General features: G+C 41.6%; 1 protein-coding gene and 1 non-coding gene across 2 annotated transcripts; both read right to left on the bottom strand.

Annotated features, from left to right (window-relative positions):
- On the bottom strand, nucleotides 1-19,686 carry LOC139580402 (alpha-N-acetylgalactosaminide alpha-2,6-sialyltransferase 1-like). The gene is made up of 9 exons (XM_071409035.1): nucleotides 19,494-19,686; nucleotides 17,901-18,207; nucleotides 17,559-17,724; nucleotides 9,277-9,436; nucleotides 3,973-4,111; nucleotides 1,786-1,889; nucleotides 1,535-1,618; nucleotides 924-1,023; nucleotides 1-591 (listed from the first exon to the last, which is right to left on the bottom strand). The coding sequence occupies exons 1-9, from the start codon at nucleotides 19,592-19,594 to the stop codon at nucleotides 379-381; spliced, it is 1,374 nt and encodes a 457-aa protein (XP_071265136.1). The 5' UTR covers nucleotides 19,595-19,686; the 3' UTR covers nucleotides 1-378.
- Nucleotides 1,334-1,462, bottom strand: LOC139581984 (U6atac minor spliceosomal RNA). Its single transcript, XR_011676311.1, has one exon. It is a non-coding gene; the product is annotated as a U6atac minor spliceosomal RNA (small nuclear RNA).
- Nucleotides 19,687-23,795: the final 4,109 nt, after the last annotated feature.

Here is a 23,795-nt window from a genome sequence, read left to right as displayed (position 1 = left end):
AACAATTATTTGAGTTTTATTTTTTTTATTTTTTTACAGGGGCAGTGCACATTAATCAACGTTTCAGTGAAAGTGCCGGTTTAGCCAGCCGGCTAATGTTCAACCACAGTCCCTGGGTTGAAAATTATGAGTTTAATCCATAACATACAATATCGAGTCTAGTGACCACCATCAACCCGAGATTCACAAACAGAACACTGGAAATCATGTGTATTACAGAAAGGAACAATATATCAATTTGCTAAACATTGTGTTAACCACACAACTAAATATGAACGTTATTGATCTTAAATTTCCCCATTCCAATTGTTCTTTAGGTTATTTTGTAACAGACACATTTTGATGTATCTTTGTCCACCTCTGCAGACAGACAGGGTTTTATGGTTGTTTTGTTTTGCCTGTCTTTCCTTCTGGGTCCTCCTGTCTCTGATAAAGCCGGATGATCTTGGTGTCATGTAGTTCCTTCCAGGTCTTAATCTCTAGGTTGTAGTCGTGATTAGAGTAGAAGATTACTTTGGTTTTAGAGTTCCTCTCAACATAGTAGTTGGGATATTTATCGTGGTCCTCTGTGATAAATCCATACGCATCCACCTGAGAGGGGAAAGAGAAGAGGATCTCCGATGACACCATGTGACCTATATGTAGACTGCAGCCCCCAAGTTCAATAAAGAGCTAAAGTACCTAGTCATTTCTATGATACACTACCCCATGTTGTGTGTGTTCTTAAATATAAAATATGCCATTTAGCAGACAACTTTATCCAAAACGATTTGCAGTCATGTGTGCATACACTTTCGTATGGGTGGTTCCAACTGGAATCGAACCCACATAAGGCAATCAAATAATTCAATGGTGATCATATTAGTGTCTCCTCCATTGTTTGTGTTTGCGTGTGTGTGTGTGTTCGTGGCGTACAGACTCACCATGTCACAGGTGTGCAGGGCCAGGAAGAGTGTGAATGCTCCGTTAGTAGGTCTGAATATAGACCACAATGAACTCTTCATCTCCTCGGACCACATGAACCTACAGATGAGGAGCACACGCGCACAGTTTCATTTCAGAAGTCACTTAGAAGTGAATGTGATCACAGGGTTCTACGTAGCTAGCTTGGCGCTATGACCTTGCTAAGCTAACCTTGCTAAGCTAACTTGACTCGTAATTTCTATGGGAACTGCCCCATGTTGTGTGTCTTCTTAAATATAAAATATGACATTTAGCAGACAACTTTATCCAAAGTGATTTACAGTCATGTGTGCATATACTTTCGTATGGGTGGTTCCGGCTGGAATCGAACCCACAATTCTCGCATTGTAAGTACTGTGCTCTTCCAACTAAGCCAGAATGGACCACGTTCAAAATGCCACAAAGTGCCTTAACCATATGTGTGTTGAAGGCCAGTAGACTAGGGCCTTTTCCATCCTCGTCAAGGGGAGTGCTAACCTTCTCTCCTGTAATACAACACCTATTGGACAACACGTTGGGACAAATATAAGCAACCACCAAATTATTATAATTATTGGACACTTTGTTATACCTTTTGCGGATGTATCTGAGAAAGTCAGGGTGAAGAACATAGAAACGGGTCTCATCAAACTGTCCTGAGTAGTCCTTCCACGGCCTGCAGATAAGACAGCAGAGACAACACTGAGCAGTGTAGAGTGAGTGAGTGTGTGTGGGGAGGGCAAATAGTCTGTGTGTGTGTGTGTGTGTGTGTGTGTGTGTGTGTGTGTGTGTGTGTGTGTGTGTGTGTGTGTGTGTGTGAGACTATCCACGTCACAGGCTTACTCTCTGTCCTTGTAGGGTCCTTTAGAGACTGGTGTCTTCCCCAATAGACCCTGTAGCCACTGGAAATCCCTCAGCCCCTCTGGAATCAGCACATACTTTATACCCTGCACAGAACAGAGACACTGTGTGTGTGTGTGAACACAATACCATCTGTCATGACTTTTACAGCTCACATGCAGTCTTTTATTATATTTTTAAATCATCACTTTGTCTAATAAATCAATGTTTATTTTTATATAACAAAAAAAAACATATCATTTAATTCCCTGTGCCTCCTTGGGCCACTGAATTGCTCAGTCCGGCTGTGTGGGCGTAGGGATACAAATGTTTATATATTTACATACATCCCTGATTGCTGCCCACCCCCTGCCTGCCGTCTATTCAGGGCAGAATGGCATGATTATCTACAGGGCAGAGGCCCATGGTATATTCTTCAGTATAATAACAAGGTCTAACCCGGAAGCCAGACGCATCAATGTGTCAGAGGAAACACTGTCAAAATGACGACCATTGTCAGCTTGCAGGTGCCCGGCCCGCCACAAGGAGTCGTTAGAGCACAATGAGACAAGGACATCCCAGCCGGCCAAACCTAATCCGGATGAAGCTGAGACAATTGTACGCCGCCTCATGGGTCTCCCGGTCACGGCCGGCTATGACACAGCCTGGGATCGAACCCAGGCTGCAGTGGCGCCTTAGCACTCATTGTTGAATTTGCGATTTCCAACTTGTTGTGTAATGTTCATGTACAGTGGCCGATGAGCACAGATGCATTTAATCTATAATTTCTCTTCATATGACAAGGATTAAAAGGATTTGCCAGCAGATTGCCGACTTGATGCATGATGTCTAGCTTGCTAGCTAAGATTTTGAAAGTATCAGTCCAATCAAAGCTACTGTAGATAAAACGTGATTTGATGTCATTTTATCTGTGGCCAATGACCTTGAGCCTTCTTGGATGGGCACTCCTAATGTAAGTCTAAGGCAGCATCCAAGGGGCTTGAATTTTCAAGCTCTACCCGTAGATTTTGCGGTGACATAGTGTCCCCATGAGTGAGAGAACACTGAGCCAATCACGGCACAACTAGAGAACATTACCAACCCCTACACTCTGTATTATCCAATGGCTGCCCCACCACAGAAAGCACTGAGCTAGGCTGAAATGCATGCATTTTGGAGCTGCCTTACTCAAGAAAGCAAAAAACAGACCATGTTTGTATGCAGCGTTATTAACTCAATGGTAATATGTTTTTACATTGTTAGCAAACTGATATGAGACACGTAGTAATTCCAAAATAAAATGCAAATCAGGCAACAAACAGGATCTGCCCCACCTGCCCTGAATGACGCGTCAATTCAATCATTTATTTAGAATTTATTTTCCAGAAATATTTTTACTAGCTCCCGTTTAATTGTCAAATTGAAATATCATTATTTTTCCATGTCACTATAATGCACTTTAGACTAAATCTTCATCAGAAAGTTTATTCGGGCGTCAATCCTCAAGAGAACGTTAGAAAAAAATGTGAAGAAGCATGCAAACCATGAACAGCATGTCCTTGACTTTTATAATAGAAAAATAGCTCGACATTTACTTCATGAATGGTTGCTGCTGATCGAAGCCAAATCAGACGAAGTGATTGTTCGGATGGAAGACAGTCATACTGCACAATCTCTCTTGCTTTTGGGCGGGACCACTACCAGAACTAGGATAAATGCAAATGAACGTTCATTGATCTATTATAATCAGATCACCTTGTGACTTTATGCGGCGGGCCAAACACTCCGTGGTACGGCAGGTAGCCTAGCGGTTAAGAGCGTTGAGCCAGTAACTGAAAAGTCGCTGGTTCGAATCTCCAAGCCGTTCTACCCTTAAGCAAGGAAGTTAACCCCCCAAAACAACCCCCCCCCCCCCTCATTTCGGTTGTATGCATTCAGTTATGCAACTGACTAGGTATCCCCTTTCCATCCCACTTGAAGAGGCTGAAATTTAAGGCTCTTACACAAAAAGGGAATTTTCATAATTTCCACAATTTCAGAGTGTTATTTCAAACTCATATAAATCATATAATCCATATAATCAATCATATAGATATCACCAAACTACCAGGACAATCTAGTTTTTTACTGCTCTGGGCCTTTAAAAATGTTGCTGTGGTCTAGTACAACAGAAGGACTGTGGTAACCTACCTTGTCATGAGGTGCATTGTTGTAGCCATATTCATGGAATAAATAAGGAGACTCGGTGATGGCGTGGGCGGTGTGAATGTACACCGACGTTCTATTACCTACATCCTCCTCGTAACCCTTGGTTACGGCACCATTCATCCTGACAGACACAGAGACCGAGACAGACACAGGAAATGGGACAGATACAGCAAGAGAGACAGGGATTGGTACGGAGACAAGGAAAGAGAGAGACAGTCATTCATCACTCTTCATGAGCAATCTCCATTACATTATCATGGTCACTGGTAGGTACACTCGTTGAAAATAGGGTGCTAAGTAGATCCATTTAGGGTTCTTCCGTTTGTCCCCTTATGAGGACCCTTTTTGGTTCTAGGTAGAACATTTTGCAGAGGGTTCTACCTATAACCCTTTATGAAGGGTTCTTTATAGAACCCTCCATGAATGGTTCTACCAGCCTTCATTGCATATTTTTTATGACAGTACATTAGATATATAGTAAGAGCTTTCTTTCAGGGCCTAGTTATATCCTAACACAGTGGTCAGAAACTCCTGGTTTACAGGCCACATCAGGACTGAAAGTCACACTTCAAAGCCTTGCAAAGTGATACATAATTCCTATTGAAACACAGTGAAGAGTTCCAATAATTAGAATTGTTTTATTATCTGCAACCTGCTTTCAGAATTACTACCAGGTTAACTAAATGTTGATTATAGAGACTACCTAAATCATTTAAACTGGAACAACCATCTCAGTAATGGGTGTAATAAGTCCCTCTATGAACAGATTGGATTAGTTTAGAAAAATCTATGTTATTTATCTTTGTGCAACAAAAGATTAATCAACGAATCAATGTACATGCAAAAACACAGATTTTTAAACAAATAATTCTGAAAATCAACCTAAAATAGAGCATGCTGGGAAATATGATAATAATGGGTGTGGTTATGAGTGCTTTACTCTACACAGAGTAAAAATGACACAATCACACTTACAGTTGAAGTCAGAAGTTTACATACACTTAGATTGAAGTCATTAAAACTCATTTTCAACCATTCCACAAATTTCTAGTTAACAAACTATAGTTTTGGCAAGTCGGTTAGGACATCTACTTTGTGCATGACACAAGTCATTTTCCCAACAATTGTTTACAGACAGATTATTTCACTTATAATTCATTGTATCACAATTGCAGTGGGTCAGAAGTTTACATACACTAAGTTGACTGGGCCTTTAAACAGCTTAGAAAATTCCAGAAAATGACGATGATGTCATACCTGAGGTGTTAGAAGCTTCTGATAGGCTAATTGACATCATTTGAGTCAATTGGAGGTGTACCTGTGGATGTCTTCCAAGGCCTACCTTCAAACTCAGTGCCGCTTTGCTTGACATAGTGTGAAAATCAAACAAAAATCAGCCAAGACCTCAGAAAAAAAATTGTAGACCTCCACAAGTCTGGTTCATCCTTGGGAGCAATTTCCAAACACCTGAAGGTACCACGTTCATCTGTACAAACAATAGTATGCAAGTATAAACACCATGGGACCACGCAGCCGTCATACCGCTCAGGAAGGAGACGCGTTCTATCTCCTAGAGATGAACGTACTTTGGTGCGAAAAGTGCAAATCAATCCCAGAACAACAGCAAAGGACCTTGTGAAGATTCTGGAGGAAACAGGTACGAAAGTATCTATATCCACAGTAAAACATGTCCTATATCGACATAACCTGAAAGGCCGCTCAGCAAGGAAGAAGCCACTGCTCCAAAACCACCATAAAAAAGCCAGACTACGGTTTGCAACTGCACATGGGGACAAAGATCGTACATTTTGGAGAAACGTCCTCTGGTCTGATGAAACAAAAATAGAACTGTTTGGCCATAATGACCATCGTTATGTTTGGAGGAAAAAGGGGGAGGCTTGCAAGCCAAAGAACACCATCCCAACCTTGAAGAATGGGAGTGGCAGCATCATGTTGTGGGGGTGCTTTGCTGCAGGAGGGACTGGTGCACATCACAAAATAGATGGCATCATGAGGAAAGGAAAATTATGTGGATATATTGAAGCAACATCTCAAGACATCAGTCAGTTTGGTCGCAAATGGGTCTTCCAAATGAACAATGACCCCAAGCATACTTCCAAATTTGTGGCAAAATGGCTTAAGGACAACAAAGTCAATGTATTGGAGCGGACATCACAAAGCCCTGACCTCAATCCTATAGAAAATCTGTAGGCAGAACTGAAAAAGCGTGTGCGAGCAAGGAGGCCTACAAACCTGACTCAGTTACACCAGCTCTGTCAGGAGGAATGGGCCCAAATTCACCCAACTTATTGTGGGAAGCTTGTGGAAGGCTACCCGAAACATTTGACCCAAGTTAAACAATTTAAAGGCAATGCTACCAAATACCAATTGAGTGTATGTAAACTTCTGAGCCACTGGGAATGTGATGAAAGAAATAAAAGCTGAAATAAATCATTCTCTACTATTATTCTGACATTTCACATTCTTAAAATAAATTGGTGATCCTAACTGACTTAAAACAGGGAATTTTTACTAGGATTAAATGTCAGGAATTGTGAAAAACTGAATTGAAATGTATTTGGCTAAGGTGTATGTAAACTTACGACTTCAACTGTATAAGCTCATAGTCAATTAGTCTATTCAACCCCTTGAACAGGACATGAACAGGACCACAGACTTTAGCATAAATCCTTTAATAACCCTTACATAGTCAGACCAGGTGAACCAGAAAGTAACAGTACTGTGTGGTTGGGGTTTATTTGTTCTTAATACATCGTGTCAGAGTACAGTACATTCAGAAATGAGGTGTCTCTCTCACATTCTCTATGTGGGTTGCTGAATGAATCCCATTCCAAGTAACCACACCTTAAGACAATATTGTACAACAAATATTTGATGTTGAAAAAGTCTGCAACACACTGGAGGAGCCAATTATGATGCCAAAGAGGTTGTCACAAACAGTACTGCAGAGATCACGCATGTACATGGACTATCCTGTTGGTGTTATAATAATTCACCCTGCTTGGACTAAAACCTTACTGGGACAAACACCTCCAGTACAGTGCTGGCCAAGAGTAAAGCAGTTTTTCCTGGAAAGGTCATAGGTAATGGTTCAATTCCATGGTAACGGTTCAATTCCATGGTAACGGAATTACGCTGAGACTCTGATTTTTCAGTTTAAAATGTACAATGCCTTCAGAAAATATTCATACGGCTTGACTTATTCCACATTTTGTTGTGTTACAGCATGATTTCAAAATGGATTCAATTGATTTTCTTCTCAACCATTTACACACTATACCCCATAATGACAATGTGAAAACATGAAAATTAAATGCAGAAATATCTAATTTACATAAGTATTCACACCCTTGAGTCAATACTTTGTAGAAGCACCTTTGGCAGTGATTACAGCTGTGAGTCTTTCTGGCTAAGTCTCTAAGAGCTTTCCACACCTGGATTGTGCAACATTTGCCCATTATTATTTTCTAAATTCTTCAAGCTCTGTCAGATTGGTTGTTGATCATCACTGTCTTCTTGGTAAACAACTCCAGTGTAGATTTGGACTTGTGTTTAGGTTATTGTCCTGCTGAAAGGTGAATTCATATCCCAGTATCTGGTGTAAAGCAGACTGAATCAGGTTTTCCTCTAGGATTTTGCCTGTGCTTAGCTTTCGTCTCTTTTTTTATCCTTAAAAACTCCCAAGTCGTTACTGATTAGAAGCATACCAATAACATGATGCAGCCACCACTATGCTTGAAAATATGGAGAGTGGTACTCAGTAATGTGTTATATTGGATATGCCCCCAGCATAACACTTTGTATTTAGGACAAAAAGTGAATTGCTTTGCAACATATTTTGCAGTATTGTTTTAGTGGCTTGTTAGGATGCATGTTTTGGCATATGTTTATTCTGTACAGGCTTCATTCTTTTTACTCTGTCAATTATGTTATTTTTGTGGAGTAACTACAATGTTGTTGATCCATACTCAGTTTTCTCCTGTCACAGCATAAAGTCTGTAACTGTTGTCAAGTCACCATTGATCTCATGGTGAAATCCCTGAGGATTTTTATTCCTCCTCGGCAACTGAGTTAGGAAGGACGCCTGTACCTGTGTAGTGACTGGGTGTACTGATACACCATCCAAAGTGTAATTAATAACTTCACCATTGTCACCCCCTGACCTTAGTTTTCTGTATTATTTTGGTCAGGTCAGGGGGGGGGTACTGCTCATTCTGTTCACCAGTTCCGGAGGTCTACGTCATCGGCTTTCTAGGCTTCACTGAACGGGATTCATTATCATCAACCCCGGACTGTCTTGTCTGATTACACACACCTGGTTCACATTTCCCCTGATTAGTATGTTATATATATGCCCTCTGTTACCGCTGTCTTTGTTGGTTATTGTTCCCATGTCCGTTGGTGGTGTGAGTACCTATGCGATGGTGCAGCTGTTATGCTGTATATATTATTACGGGTCTCGTCCCGTGTCGTTCAACGAGGTTTACCTTCGCTCTTTTGTTTGGGTACAGCCCAGTGTTTTTGTATACGTGTTTGTTTTGGGGGTATTAAAAACCCCTATTGTGTATTCCTGCACCTGTCTCCAAATCCTTTATACCAGCGTGACAGTCAAGGAATGTGAATACTTTCTGAAGGCACAAACAAAAACCATTGATTTCAAAGTTGAGCAAACTATACAACTCTATGCACAAGGAATGCTTTTAACAATTTCAACTGAACATTTGTACAAAAACACATTTACAGGAAGAACTGTGCAGATACGTTAGGTAACTAAATAAAACTGAAGGAGATTTTGCACAGTTTTTGCAGTAAATGTTAATTTTTTATTTATTTACTGTGTAAATTGTTCAAAGCAGTAATTGTGCATAGAGTTGTATGGTTTGTTAAACTTTGAAATCAATAGCTTATGTTTGGCATACATTTTAAAGTGAAAAATCGGACACTCATAATTCCATTACCGTGGAATTGACCACAGGTTAAACTCATAGGAATCTCTCACACATTCCGGAACCAGAACCAAATATAGGTTCCAGCTGAAACACTATTCACACTTTTTATTTTATTTTTATTAGTGTTGCTTTTTATGCTATTTTATTGTATATTGCAGGGGCTCTCTTGAAAAATTGACTTTGGTCAATGGGACTCCCTGCCTTGATAAAGGTTAAATAAAATCGCCTGATCATTGTGATGCACTGATGCATGCAGTCATAGGAATATGCACAGGCGCACGCACAAAAACACACACACACACACACACACACTGACCGGAACACGTAGTCATGGGCATCGATCTCCTTCCCCATCCGAGAGCCGTTGAGTATTCCTCCGTTGGCCACCACAGCACAGCGAATACACTTGGGGTTTCCCCGCGGCAGGAGCAGGGGCTCTCTTGGCTTGGGGATCAGGTCCACCACTGCCTTTATCTCTGTAACCACACACACACAGTATGCTTTCCTTGTCTGTGTCTTTGGGATTCCATAAAGCAAGCATCACTTGGCACCATTCAATGGTATCAGTATCAGAAAGTACTGTACTACTACACATTGTAACCACACAAAAACAGGCCTAGTAGACCTTTTTTTAAATATATTTTTGCAGTGGACTTCCTTTGGGAGATTCTCAATTGGATTTGCTAATTCCTCGGTCCTCTCCTCGCAAACTTTTTAAAAAAGGGTAACGACGGTCATCCAATATGCTGTAATAGAAATAAGACCATACTCCAAAAAAATTCATCACCCCCCCATCTTAAATGGCATCGACCGCCACTGTAATACACAAATAATCCCCCCCAAACAAGAAAAATAATTGAAGAAATCAATAAATGAAGAAATATCAGAATGATAAATTCCAATGTCTGAGTTCGGAATATAAATATGTGGTGTGTATTGACAGTATGGACAATATATAAGTAGGAAAAAGGTATGTACACCAGTAGTTACATAGGATGAGCTATGTCCAGAATTGTATTTATTTATTTAACCAGGAAGGGCCCATTGAGATTTGAAATCTCTTTTTCAAGAGCGTCCTGGCCAAGATAGGCAGCACCAAGTCATTACACAATCACAGACAGACAACATGAAAAACTACAAGTAATCTAGTAAAAACCATAGAATTCACAAGAGTATAACAAAATCATAAAACAGCACATTAAAAACATTGACAGGCCAGGGAATCAGCATCAAAATCCTTCATCAGTGATTTAAAAACGCCAATCGGGACAAGTTCTTCCTGTTTAAAAGTATTTTGTAAGGCGTTCCAAGCCGATGGCGCAGAGTACAGTACATAAAAGCCCTTTTACCAAATTCAGTTCAGACATTTGGAGCAGTTAACAGGATAAAGTCCTGCGAACGAAGAGAGTACCCACCACATTTCTGAACAAATAAAATGGTAGTAAACCCAAGAATACAGTATGTCCAGCAGTAGTTATATAGGATGAGCTATGTCCAGAATACAGTATGTACAGCAGTAGATATATAGGATGAGCTATGTCCAGAATACAGTATGTACAGCAGTAGTTATATAGGATGAGCTATGTGGAGAATACAGTATGTACAGCAGTAGTTATATAGGATGAGCTATGTCCAGTATACAGTATGTACAGCAGTAGTTATATAGGATGAGCTATGTCCAGAATACAGTATGTACAGTATATCACAAAAGTGAGTACACCCCTCACATTTTTGTAAATATTTGAGTATATCTTTTCATGTGACATCACTGAAGAAATGACACTTTGCTACAATGTAAAGTAGTGAGTGTACAGCTTGTATAACAGTGTAAATTTGCTGTCCCCTCAAAATAACTCAACACACAGCCATTAATGTCTAAACCGCTGGCAACAAAAGTGAGTACACCCCTAAGTGAAAATGTCCAAATTGGGCCCAATTAGCCATTTTCCCTCCCTGGTGTCATGTGACTCGTTAGTGTTACAAGGTCTCAGGTGTGAATGGGGAGCAGGTGTGTTAAATTTGGTGTCATCGCTCTCACACTCCCACATACTGACTGGTCACTGGAAGTTCAACATGGCACCTCATGGCAAAGAACTCTCTGAGGATCTGAAAAAAAGAATTGTTGCTCTACATAAAGATGGCCTGGGCTATAAGAAGATTTCCAAGACCCTGAAACTGAGCTGCAGCACGGTGGCCAAGACCATACAGCGGTTTAACTGGACAGGTTCCACTCAGAACAGGCCTCGCCATGGTCGACCAAAGAAGTTGAGTGCACGTGCTCAGCGTCATATCCAGAGGTTGTCTTTGGGAAATAGACGTATGAGTGCTGCCAGCATTGCTGCAGAGGTTGAAGGGGTGGGGGGGTCAGCCTGTCAGTGCTCAGACCATACGCCGTACACTGCATCAAATTGGTCTGCATGGCTGTCGTCCCAGAAGGAAGCCTCTTCTAAAGATGATGCACAAGAAAGCCCGCAAACAGTTTGCTGAAGACAAGCAGACTAAGGACATGGATTACTGGAACCATGTCCTGTGGTCTGATGAGACCAAGATAAACTTATTTGGTTCAGATGGTGTCAAGCGTGTGTGGCGGCAACCAGGTGAGGAGTACAAAGATAAGTGTGTCTTGCCTACAGTCAAGCATGTTGGTGGGAGTGTCATGGTCTGGGGCTGCATGGGCGCTGCCGGCACTGGGGAGCTACAGTTCATTGAGGGAACCATGAATGCCAACATGTACTGTGACATACTGAAGCAGAGCATGATCCCCTCCCTTCGGAGACTGGGCCGCAGGGCAGTATTCCAACATGATAACGACCCCAAACACACCTCCAAGACGACCACTGCCTTGCTAAAGAAGCTGAGGGTAAAGGTGATGGACTGGCCAAGCATGTCTCCAGACCTAAACCCTATTGAGCATCTGTGGGGCATCCTCAAACGGAAGGTGGAGGAGTGCAAGGTCTCTAACATCCACCAGCTCTGTGATGTCGTCATGGAGGAGTGGAAGAGGACTCCAGTGGCAACCTGTGAAGCTCTGGTGAACTCCATGCCCAAGAGGGTTAAGGCAGTGCTGGGAAATGATGATGGCCACACAAAATATTGACACTTTGGGCCCAATTTAAACATTTTCACTTAGGGGTGTACTCACTTTTGTTTCCAGCGGTTTAGACATTAATGGCTGTGTGTTGAGTTATTTTGAGGGGACAGCAAATTTACACTGTTACACAAGCTGTACACTCACTACTTTACATTGTAGCAAAGTGTCATTTCTTCAGTGTTGTCACATGAAAAGATATACTCAAATATTTACGAACATGTGAGGGGTGTACTCACTTTTGTGATATACTGTACATACTGTATAAAGTGTGTAATCAAAAAGCTTAATTTCTCAGCGATCAAATTACTTTTCAACAGAACAAGGCTGCAGGAATTATAATCTTATCTGTTTCTAACTACATAAATGATTTCAAAACAATAAACCTTATGCAAACATTTTTAAAGTGACCAGTGTTCAATGACTCCATGTACATAGTGCAGCAGTCTCTAAGGTTCAGGGTAAGAGTACCGGGTGATAGCCGGCTAGTGACAGTGTCTAAGGTGCAAGGCAGGGTACCTTGCGGAGCCCGGCTAGTGATGACTGTTTAACAGTCTGATGGCATGGAGATAGAAGTTGTTTTTCAGTCTCTCGGTCCCAGCTTTGATGCACCTGTACTGTCTCCGCCTGCTAGATGGTAGCAGGGTGAACAGGCCGTGGCTCGGGTGGCTGAGGTCCTTGATGGTCTTCTTGGCCTTCCTGTGACATCGGGTGCTGTAGATGTCCTGGAGGGCAGGCAGTGTGCCCCCGGTAATGCGTGGGCTGACCGCACCACCCTCTGGAGGGCCCTGCGGGTGTGGGCGGTGCAGTTGCTGTACTAGGCGATGATGCTCTAGAGATGGTGCAACTGTAAAAGTTTGTGAGGGTCTTAGCGGCCAAGACAAATTTATTGCGCCTTCTTCACCATGGTATTGGTGTGGAGGCAGCATTTCAGGTCCTCAGTGATGTGCTGTCTTCACTGTGGACCCATGGGGAGGGGGGGTGCTCTCTCTGCTGTTTGTAGTCTACCATCAGATCTTTTGTTTTGTTGACATTGAGGGAGAGGTTATTTTTCTGGCAATCCACCAGGGCTCTCACCTCCTCCCTGTAGGCTGACTCATTGTTGTTGGTAAATTCCACTAGTTTGACATTTCATAGATAAAACAATAAGTAGCATATCATTTTAAAAACGTGTATTTTCTCCTCCGACAAAACAACAGCTGATTCAAAGGGGGTGTGGCAGATATCAAAAATCTTCTGCCAAGGACTCAGGTAGGATACCACAGTGCCAAATAAGCGTTATTTGGCTTGTAACCATAACAAATGCATTTTGGTGCTAAAAATAACCCTTTTTTGAAGGTTCTATAAAGAACCATGATCATAAGTTGTGTCGTCAGCAAACTTGATGATTGAGTTGTAGACGTGCATAGCCACACACTCATGGGTGAACAGGGAGTACAGGAGGGGGCTGAGCACTCTTGGGGCCCCCGTGTTGAGGATCAGCGTGGCGGAGTTGTTGTTACTTACCTTTAACACCTGGGATCGGGCTATCAGGAAGTCTAGGACCCAGTTGCACAGGGAGGAGTTCAGACCCAGGGCACTGAGCTTAGTGATGAGCTTGGAGGGCACCATGGTGTTGAAGGCTGTGCTGTAGTCGATTAACAGCATCCTCACACGGGCATTCCTCTTGTCCATGCGGGATAAGGCAGTGTACAGGGCAATGGCAATTGCGTCGTCCATGGATCTGTTGGGGCAATATGCAAATTGTAGTGGATCTATGGTGCCGGTTATGGTGATATGGTCCTTTAACTAGCTTCTCAAAGCCCTTCATGATGGCAGAATTAGTGCTATGGGGCAATAGTAATTTACTTCAGTTAACTTCGCTTTCTTGGGTACAGCAACAATGGTGGACATCTTGAAGCAAGTGAGGACAACAGACTGGGATAGGGAGTGATTTAATATGTCCATAAAAAATCCTGCCAGCTGGTTTGCACATACTCTGAGGCTTGAGATGTTGTCTAGGCCGCCAGCCTTGCGAGGGTTAACACGCTTGAATGTCTTACGTCGGCCATGGAGATCGGGAGCACACAGTCCACATGAGCTGCGGGGGCCCACGTTGGTGGCTCGGTGTTGTTTTCATCGAACGTGTTTAGCTTGTCCGGGAATGAGGCATAGGTGTCCACGACCTGCCTGGCTTTCCCTTTATGATACGTGATTGTCTGGAGTCCCTGCCACGGGTCTCGTGTCTGAGCCGTTGAATTGTGACTCCACTTTGTCCTTGTACTGTCGTTTTGCCTCTTTGATTGCCTTATGGCAGTCATAGCTAGGAACAGCATCCTCTATGCACTTCCTGATGAACCCAGTCACCAAGTCAGTGTATACGTAGATACTATTCCCAGAGGTGACCCGGAACATTTCCCAGTCCACGTGATCAAAACAGTCCTGACGCATAGATTCAGATTGGTCAGACCAACGTTAAACAGTCCTCACCACGGGGGCTTCGTGTTTAAGTTTCTGCATATAGGGAGGGAGGAGTAGGACGGAGGCGTGATCTGATTTGCCGAAGGGGGGGCGGGCTTGTGTCCGTCCCGGGAGAGTAACAATGGTTTTCTCTGTGTGTAGCATAGGGCATGTGTTGGAATACCAAAATATATGTGTGAAGTGGTAACAATAAATTCCACTAGTTTGACATTTCATAGATAAAACAATAAGTAGCATATCGTTTTAAAAACGTGTATTTTGTCCTCCGACAAAACAACAGCTGATTCAAAGGGGGTGTGGCAGATATCAAAAATCTTCTGCCAAGGACTCAGGTAGGATACCATAGTGCCAAATAAGCGTTATTTGGCTTGTAACCATAACAAATGCCTTTTTGGTGCTAAAAATAACCCTTTTTTGAAGGTTCTATAAAGAACCATGATCATAAAGTTCCAAATGGAACCTTTATGGTGCTATAGAGAACCATTAACAAAAAGGATCTCTATAGCACCAAAAAGGGTTCCACTATGGTTTCAACCATTGACTGTAAAAGAAAATGGACAGAGCCATTGATGACATTACCCCATTGTTTCCTATGTGAAGTCTGTGGCATATTTGTAGATCAGGAAGTGTGAAGTGTCGTTTCAGCGTGTTGCCATCTTGCTTCATGGATGAGTTTTTGGAAACATTGCATGCGCAGTTTGAGCTACTCTAGGAAGTGACTTTGCAGGCTAGCACAGTGTTGCATTAGCTCATTGAGTATCTCAAGTTGAAGGCCGGTCGAGGTACTGCAGGCTGCCATTAGCAACGAAATGATCCTTTTAACTTCTTCTGTGTGCGATTTAAAAAATAACCATCTCAAGGACATGGTGTAATAGAAGTAATCATCGGTACCATGATTGTCTTATTTTATTTATACAAAGATTGACCACGAAGTTTGCTATTTTATCATTCACTATAATGGGGGATCCTGTTTTCTGAAAACAATGCCTGCACTTGACACAGGAACTTGAAATCCTCAATGAGCGGGGGCAGTCATTCTCCCCTGGTTACAACCCTTTTTGGTTCTTTATAGAACCTTTTGAATAACTTTTTTTTTTAAATGATTGTAGTTAGCTGTATTATATTATTAAAATTCCATAGGTGTTACTATTGTGTTAATTCACAAGTTGAATCCGGTGTATATCTCTGGAACAGCTGGGGGTCACTGAGGAGAGAATTGAGTACCACTGATTTTAGTAACCTAACGTAGCAGCCATTAAAGAAACGCCTGAAGCTAGATCTCTTTCATAGTCTTGATAAGAGGAAAAACAACTGTCGGGGGAGGTTCTCTTCCGCACTGTTCAACCAATCCAGTAAATGTGGAGGAGGAGTTAAGATGGAGCATCACCTTGTTAACGTCCAAAAGCCGAAGTCTGGTCACAGGCTCTCTTTCCATTTCTGCTGAAAACCGGAACATCAGGTTGTTGGGGATTTGGAAGAGGCTACTGATTGAGTAAACAGTTCTCAATTGACACAAGGCCTTACGTGAGTCTTTCAACAGATACTGTTATTGGGCCTAATTATATTTAAGATACATTGACATAACAGATCAAGTTAGATCAACTGGAATGACACTCTCACTTGTCACGGTTTCACAAAAATAGCAAACCACGCCCCAAAATATTCTAATGAGTGGGCGCCCCTACATTTTAATTATCACTAAAAGATTCAATAACCCTTTTCTGAAAGGTTCTTTGAGTCATTATGGTTCCATATAGAACCAACGAATTGACACTCTCCTCAATCACTTATCACTGAGGAGAGAGGGTGGAGGAGTTGAGCAGAGGACAGTCTTTTGGCCAAATGAGAATCTCCCAATAAGCCTCCATTTGCTTGTGCATGCTGCCTTGGTTTGAGAAAACAACTGCTAATTGAATGATTGATTCATTGTTCTCATTGACATTTCCTTTAAATCCTGTCTTTTCTAAGTTTGAAAGTACAGCTAAGAGGGAAGTTTGCCATGTAGCTGGGGTCTAACGTTGTAAATTGCTGACTTAATTTTGAGATCATTTAAAAATAAAAATCTAATATTGAGAAGTAAAATGACTGTTTAGTTAGTGCTTCCCTCAACCATGCACCAGAATCTGTGTTTTGTTTTGCTTGATTAAATCATTGCGTTACCTTTGTCCTCCTTTTTGGCCAGTCTCAAAATTAAACCTCAGTAATTCAATTTGCATTGACTATTGTGGAGATGGAAATAAAACGTGGGAAGTTGACGCATGTCTGGGAATTCATTATTCTGCCACTCAAACCCAAACTAAGAACCTGTTTGTAATTTGTGTTTGTTCCTCTTGCTCTTATTTAAACCTGTGGTAGCCGAGTATGGCAGTTAGACACATATTCCACTTGCTTTCTCACTTCTTTTGATGTTTCTTGATTTATGCCATCTTCCTGATACTGCACACCCATAGCCAATCTAGACCCGCCCTCTTTAATCGTGTGTTACTGTGTACTAAAGGATGAAAGTTTGTCATTGTGTCAAAAGTCTACATGGCTGAAGAGGGAGTTGGCCATACGAGCTGCGCTGCCTGCCAAGGATTTTAAAAATTGTTTTAATTTAATCTTTATTTAACTAGGCAGGTCAGTTAAGAACAAATTCTTATTTACAATGATGGCCTATCAAAAGGCTAAATGCCTTCTGCGGGGATGGATTAAAAATGGATTTAATCCATCCCCGCAGAATGGATTAAAAACCCGGACGACGCGGGCCAATTGTGCGCTGCCCTATGGGACTCCCAATCACGGCCGGTTGTGATACAGCCTGGATAGCTATACTCCTGGACACACACACACACACACATACACACACACACACACACACACACACACACACACACACACACACACACACACACACACACACACACACACACACACACACACACACACACACACACACACACACACACACACACACACACACACACACACACACACACACACACACACACACACACACACACACACACACACACTAGTGCGTGCGCACGCTCACACTCACACTCACACACCTGTGTAGTTTGTGTATTCCATGAAGCCAAAGGGGTTATTGAAGTGAGCTAGCCTGTTCCACTCTGGCACGTTGAGTAGTTCACCGTGGAGGTACAACTGGACGTCTGGTATAAAGGCCTGCTTGAAGCCTGGGTCCTTGGAGTTCCTCAGAGACTGGGGACAGGCCTGGCACACACACACACACACACACACACACACACACACACACACACACACACACACACACACACACACACACACACACACACACACACACACACACACACACACACAGTTTATTTGGGATGTTTGTTAATATTTGCAAATCCTTGACCAGTGACTGTCTAAAAACATAGGCTTACCGTCTGTCTTGGTTGCTTGTCCTGGATGTAAACATCCTCAAAATCCCAGTCGGGATATTGCTTGAAGTCCTTTTTTTGCAGGGGGACCATGGGGGTCTCCTTGTGTGCAGACCTGGGTCCACCTGTTAATCCATTTGTCTGCTTTACGGTCTGTTTTAAAGTTGTTGGGTCAGTCGTCACGGAATTACTTTTTTCTTTGGTTGGGATTGCTGCCAAGTTACCAGCTGCAGTTTTCTTAGTTATATTAATATTTAAGTCCACATTGGAGGCATAGTGGAAGTTTTTCAACCATGTGGACAAGCTCCCCCTTTTAGATATGTCGTAGACAGCCACAATGTTTCCATCACCGTAGAAACCCAAGAATGATAGAAATACACAATGTGTGTTAATGGATTATTTAAATATGTCCTTAATTACTTTTGATGATTGATTTGAGAGTGGTAGAAAGCCTATACTTCATGAATGTGCCAAAAACATCTGTTGTATTTTTACTATAGGAGATGCCGTCCCCTAGAAAGTAGCTGTAGTTTTTGAAAATTGCTGAATAAAAAAATCATAGATGACATCATAGGGGGTTTTCTTATCTTTTTTAATACATAACATCTTGTTCTTTTTTCTCTCACTTATACAGACACCTATACATCCAGCACCATACCAGTGTTTGTATACGTGGGGGGGGAAACAAGATGTTCTGCATTAAAAAAAGATAAGAAAACCCCCTATGATGTCATCTATGATTTTTAATATGATGTCAAAAAGTGGTGAAGTATGCCTTTTAACTGGCCAATTTCAACAAGCCACAGACTATGGGGCAAATCCTTTACACTAAGTACATGGTAATGTTAGGGTTACAGCAATTAGTTTACAGTGCAATCCCTTAAGAAAAAACAATTGCAGTTAGAGTGCAATATAACTGCATAATGCTGAAAATACCTCATACAAAAGAACCCTGTTTTTATCAATCAATCAATCAAGTTTATTTTATATAGCCCTTCGTACGACAGCTAATATCTCGAAGTGCTGTACAGAAACCCAGCCTAAAACCCCAAACAGCAAGCAATGCAGGTGTAGAAGCACGGTGGCTAGGAAAAACTCCCTAGAAAGGCCAAAACCTAGGAAGAAACTTAGAGAGGTTTTATACAGTCATTTTGCAGTTTGACTGTAGTTACAGTGAATTATAACTACAAGGCAGTTATTCTGCAATTACTGTGTCCAAAATACCACAGTCCACTGCAGTTATTCTGCAATTACTGTGTCCAAAATACCACAGTCCACTGCAGTTACTGAACTTTTACTGCAGTTTCAAAACTGCAATCTTTTTTGTAAGGGATTACAGTGTAAGACTGAATAGTCTGTGAATAACTACATGTAATTACACGGTAATAAGTGCACTGTAATGTAAACTGTTTTCTTAACTTGTATTTGGGTCAAATGCAACAATTGCAACAAGAAAAAATATATTTTGGAGTTTTAGTTTTTTATTCTTGTTGTGAACGTTCCCCACAGTTTTGTAAAATACTAACGGCTGAATACCGTCCTTTGACTAACTCAACAAGTCAAATATGTTGCCATTTGTTGGTGCAGAATACATACCCGATGCGGTGTTCAGAGATATGTCCATACAGAAACACATAGATCAGCGCGCACATGACCACCAGCGCCAGGGGCATAACTCTCCGGAATCGGGCTGTCATTTCCAAGAGAGAGAAAGAGGATCTACCTAGGTACACTGATGACTGACTATAGCAACATTTTGAAATAAGTATTTGGTCGTGGTGGGATGCGCTGAACTGTTTTGCCTCTCTCCTGCCCTCTTGGCCACTTGCCAGGTTTCACGTGCGCGCCCATCATGGGCCATGGTGCGTAACGATGACAACCCGATGCATCAAACGGCCAGAAAATAGGTTGTTTGATAATAAATTAATAATAATGTTTCGCAGTATTTAAAACGTTTGTGGCTTTCAAAAGCAAAACATAACACATTACAAAAAGCAAAGCACAATATAATTAATATAGGCCCGGCAGACGGTTTGATTGGGATTAGGCTACTGTGTGACTAATTAACTAATAAACAGTGGTGAAAAAGTACTCAATTGTCATACTTGAGTAAAAGTAAAGATACCTTAATAGAAAATGACTCAAGTAAAAGTGAAAGTCACCCAGTAAAATACTACTTGAGTAAAAGTGTTTGGCTTTAAATATACTTAAGTATCAAAAGTAAATATAATTGATAAAATATACTTAAGTATCAAAAGTACAAGTATAAATAATTTCTAATTCCTTATATTAAGTAAAGCAGACAGCCACATTTTCTAGTTTTTATTTACTTACAGATAGCCAGGGGGCACACCCAGACATAAGTAAGATGCTGGCACTAAAACTGCACTCAATGAGCTGTATACCGCCATAAACAAACAGGAAAACGCTCATCCAGAGGCAGCGCTCCTAGTGGCCCCGGACTTTAATGCAGGGAAACTTAAATCAGTTTTACCTAATTTCTATCAGCATGTTAAATGTGCAACCAGAAGGAAAAAAAATCTAGATCACCTTTACTCCACACACAGAGACGTGTACAAAGCTCTCCCTCACCCTCCATTTATATCTGACCACAATTCTGTCCTCCTGATTCCTGCTTACAAGCAAAAAGGATCCGCCCCTTTTTTCCCATTTTCGCCTAAAATTACATACCCATATCTAACTGCCTGAAGGACCTGAAGCAAGGATATTCATATTCTTGATACCATTCGAAAGGAAACACTTTGAAGTTTGTGGAAATGTGAAATTAATGTAGGAGAATATAACACATTAGGTCTGGTAAAAAATAATACAAGAAAAAAACTTGCGTTTTTTTTGTTTTTTTTGCACCATCATCTTTGAAATGCAAAAGAAAGGCCATAATGTATTATTCCAGCCCAGGTGCAATTTAGATTTTGGCCACTAGATGTCAGCAGTGTATGTGCAAAGTTTTAGACTGATCCAATGGACCATTGCATTTCTGTTAAAAAAAATTGTATCAAGACTGCCCAAATGTTCTTAATTGGTTTATTAAGACATTTTCAAGTTCATAACTGTGCACTCTCCTCAAACAATAGCATGGTATTCTTCCACTATAATAGCTACTGTAAATTGGACAGTGTAGTTAGATTAACACAAATGTAAGTTTTCTACCAATATGTCTATGTCCTGGGAAATGTTCTTGTTACTTACAATCTCATACTAATCGCATTAGCCTACGTTAGCTCAACCGTCCTGTAGAGGTTAAGTACTTTACACCACTAATAAATAAATGCATAGGCATGTGACATGTAAAGACATGTTAGGAGAAACATTTAAAATCCCAATAGCTTTAGCAATACAGTTAACGTGTAAGCTCAATATAGCCTTATTGTAGATGCGTCTTATTGTCTTTGGAGAAGATGTTGCACAATCCTTCATGGAATGGACGGCTGATGTCATCGCCTTACCTGTTGCTTCTTCAAAAACAGTTTCAAACTTAGTGTAAAAAGTACGCAGTATGAATGCAGTAAGTATGCAACTCTGCCACAGCTTTGATTTCTGTCTGTAAATGAAAAGGTCTCTACAAATAAAATGTATTATTCATTATTATTATTATTATTACAGACATTTAGTCAGATTACATTGCCAGCCACACACAGGGGAGATGACAAAATCCAGAATCGACACAACGATGACGCCATTACTTGTATCAAATACACAGTGTTTATTGCTTTGAATGGTATATAAAAGTAATAAAAAGCAGAAGCCGTGTTGGAGTATCTAATGTGCATGTTTGTGTTTCGCACCAATGATGTGTTTGTTCAAACAGAGTGGTCTAGAGGGAAAGGGTGCTCCATAGGAAAGGGTGAGGAGAGATAGCAATGGGTGAGATAAGGATTCGGCCGAGGCAAGGCAGGGAATAGCTGAAAGAAGTAAGACCTGTTCAGATAAGTGTTTGATGTGAGGCTTGCTGAAACTGCTGGCTTTCATGGGTGTGTACGGTATAAGAACCTCCAATTTTATCAGACCAATCAAATCACTCAGGCCCAACTATCCAAAGCCTGATTTGCTATCACCTCAGAATCTTTAGAGAAGAGTATGTGCCTCAAAACAGAGTGGACCTTTGAAACAACACCCCCTTTGAAACCCAGTGGACCATGTGAATGCATCTTAATCTTGATTGTCAGTTTTATGTGGGATTAACATAGAGTAGAGTTTGGGAAAAGTAGAGTTAGGCGTAGTACAGTCGACTGTGAGTAGACTAGGGGTATAGATGGAGTAGAGTTGCTCCTCCACGGCTCCCTCTGACACCTCCCCAAACGTCTCCTGGTTCTACTTCAGCAGCTGGAAGATGGCTGCCAGCTGCTCTCGTTGCACCCTGGGAAAAACACAAAGGTTTACAAATCTGAGTGTCCACTCTGCTGCCCTCACCTGGCCAAGGAAAAATATAAAACACATTGGGACAGGCTGGTTTATATACATCAACTCTAGTCTACATTCATGCACAGATGGTTAACGACAACTGGTTCATGAAAAAGTGCAGAACCTAGGTCAGCAAAGCCAGATGATGGTACAGCCCAGACAGAAAAAGCTATTCGGACACTACTTACCTGCAAACTGATATTTCATTTCAGAATTAGTTAAAATTAGGTTACGTTTTAGATTTTGGTTATTTGTTTTGCAGGTCAGCAGTATATTTATAGTCTCTCCCAGCCCAGCCCTACTCAGCCAAGTGCAGCATGGAGAAACACAACCAACACAGAACAGTGAATACGGTGTGAGTAAAATGGCCACTGAACCGATCTCTACAAACAAAAACATATGACCAGGCAGGGTCATGCAATTATCCTGTTTGGATCAAATCTGAAACGAAAATAAAGTCAATTAATTGTTTAATCTTGATAAGCACACCAGCAAGCCAGGTGCAAACTAACTAGCAAAAGGAGTTTGGTAATGCAGTGTACCACTCATTGGGGAATTGCTATCTGAGTTGTATTAAATGGGGGAAATGTCATCTGGCCTGCATTCTGAGGTGATCACTAGAGACACACAGGTGAATGTTGGGTCCCAATCAACACCTTACCTACCATTGGGAAACACCTGATTTGTACTTAACACCTGGGAACCATGGCAACAGCCTCAGGGGAGCTGTGGAGATGGAGCAGGGAAGGGGAGGGGGTTGCATCCATGTGGTGTTGTAGGGATGAAGAATATGGGACGGGTCCTTGAAGGCAGCAGTGTCTGCTGGTCTCTTGAGGAATGGAGTTGTGACATCTGATATAAGTGTAAGGCCAGGGGACTAGATGGTAGGTTACTAGATGGTAGGTCACAAGATGATGGTAGGTCACTAGATGATGGTAGGTCACTAGAAGATCGTAGGTCACTAGAAGATGGTAGGTCACTAGATGGTAGGTTACTAGATGGTAGGTCACAAGATGATGGTAGGTCACTAGAAGATGGTAGGTTACTAGAAGATGGTAGGTCACTAGATGATGGTAGGTCACTAGATGATGGTAGGTCACTAGAAGATGGTAGGTCACTAGAAGACGGTAGGTCACTAGATGATGGTAGGTCACTAGAAGACGGTAGGTCACTAGAAGACGGTAGGTCACTAGAAGACGGTAGGTCACTAGAAGATGGTAGGTCACTAGAAGATGGTAGGTCACTAGAAGATGGTAGGTCACTAGATGATGGTAGGTCACTAGATGATGGTAGGTCACTAGAAGACGGTAGGTCACTAGAAGACGGTAGGTCACTAGAAGACGGTAGGTCACTAGAAGACGGTAGGTCACTAGAAGACGGTAGATCACTAGAAGACGGTAGGTCACTAGATGATGGTAGGTCACTAGATGGTAGGTCACTAGATGGTAGGTCACTAGATGATGGTAGGTCACTAGA

This window comes from Salvelinus alpinus, chromosome 7 (assembly GCF_045679555.1).
Source record: "Salvelinus alpinus chromosome 7, SLU_Salpinus.1, whole genome shotgun sequence".
NCBI classification, from domain to species: Eukaryota; Metazoa; Chordata; class Actinopteri; order Salmoniformes; family Salmonidae; genus Salvelinus; species Salvelinus alpinus.
Note: the sequence above shows the minus strand (reverse complement) of the source record. Positions and strands in the feature narration are given on the sequence as shown.

Bases quoted from the DNA above. Each gene is read 5' to 3' on its own strand.
- LOC139580402 (XM_071409035.1), bottom strand. From the start codon at position 19,594: ATGACAGCCCGATTCCGGAGAGTTATGCCCCTGGCGCTGGTGGTCATG. The intron at 18,208-19,493 runs GTATGTATTCTG...CATATCTAAAAG, and splicing joins ATCTCTGAACACCGCATCGG to GGGGAGCTTGTCCACATGGT. The intron at 4,112-9,276 runs GTCAGTGTGTGT...TGTGTCTGTCAG, and splicing joins GCCCATGACTACGTGTTCCG to GATGAATGGTGCCGTAACCA.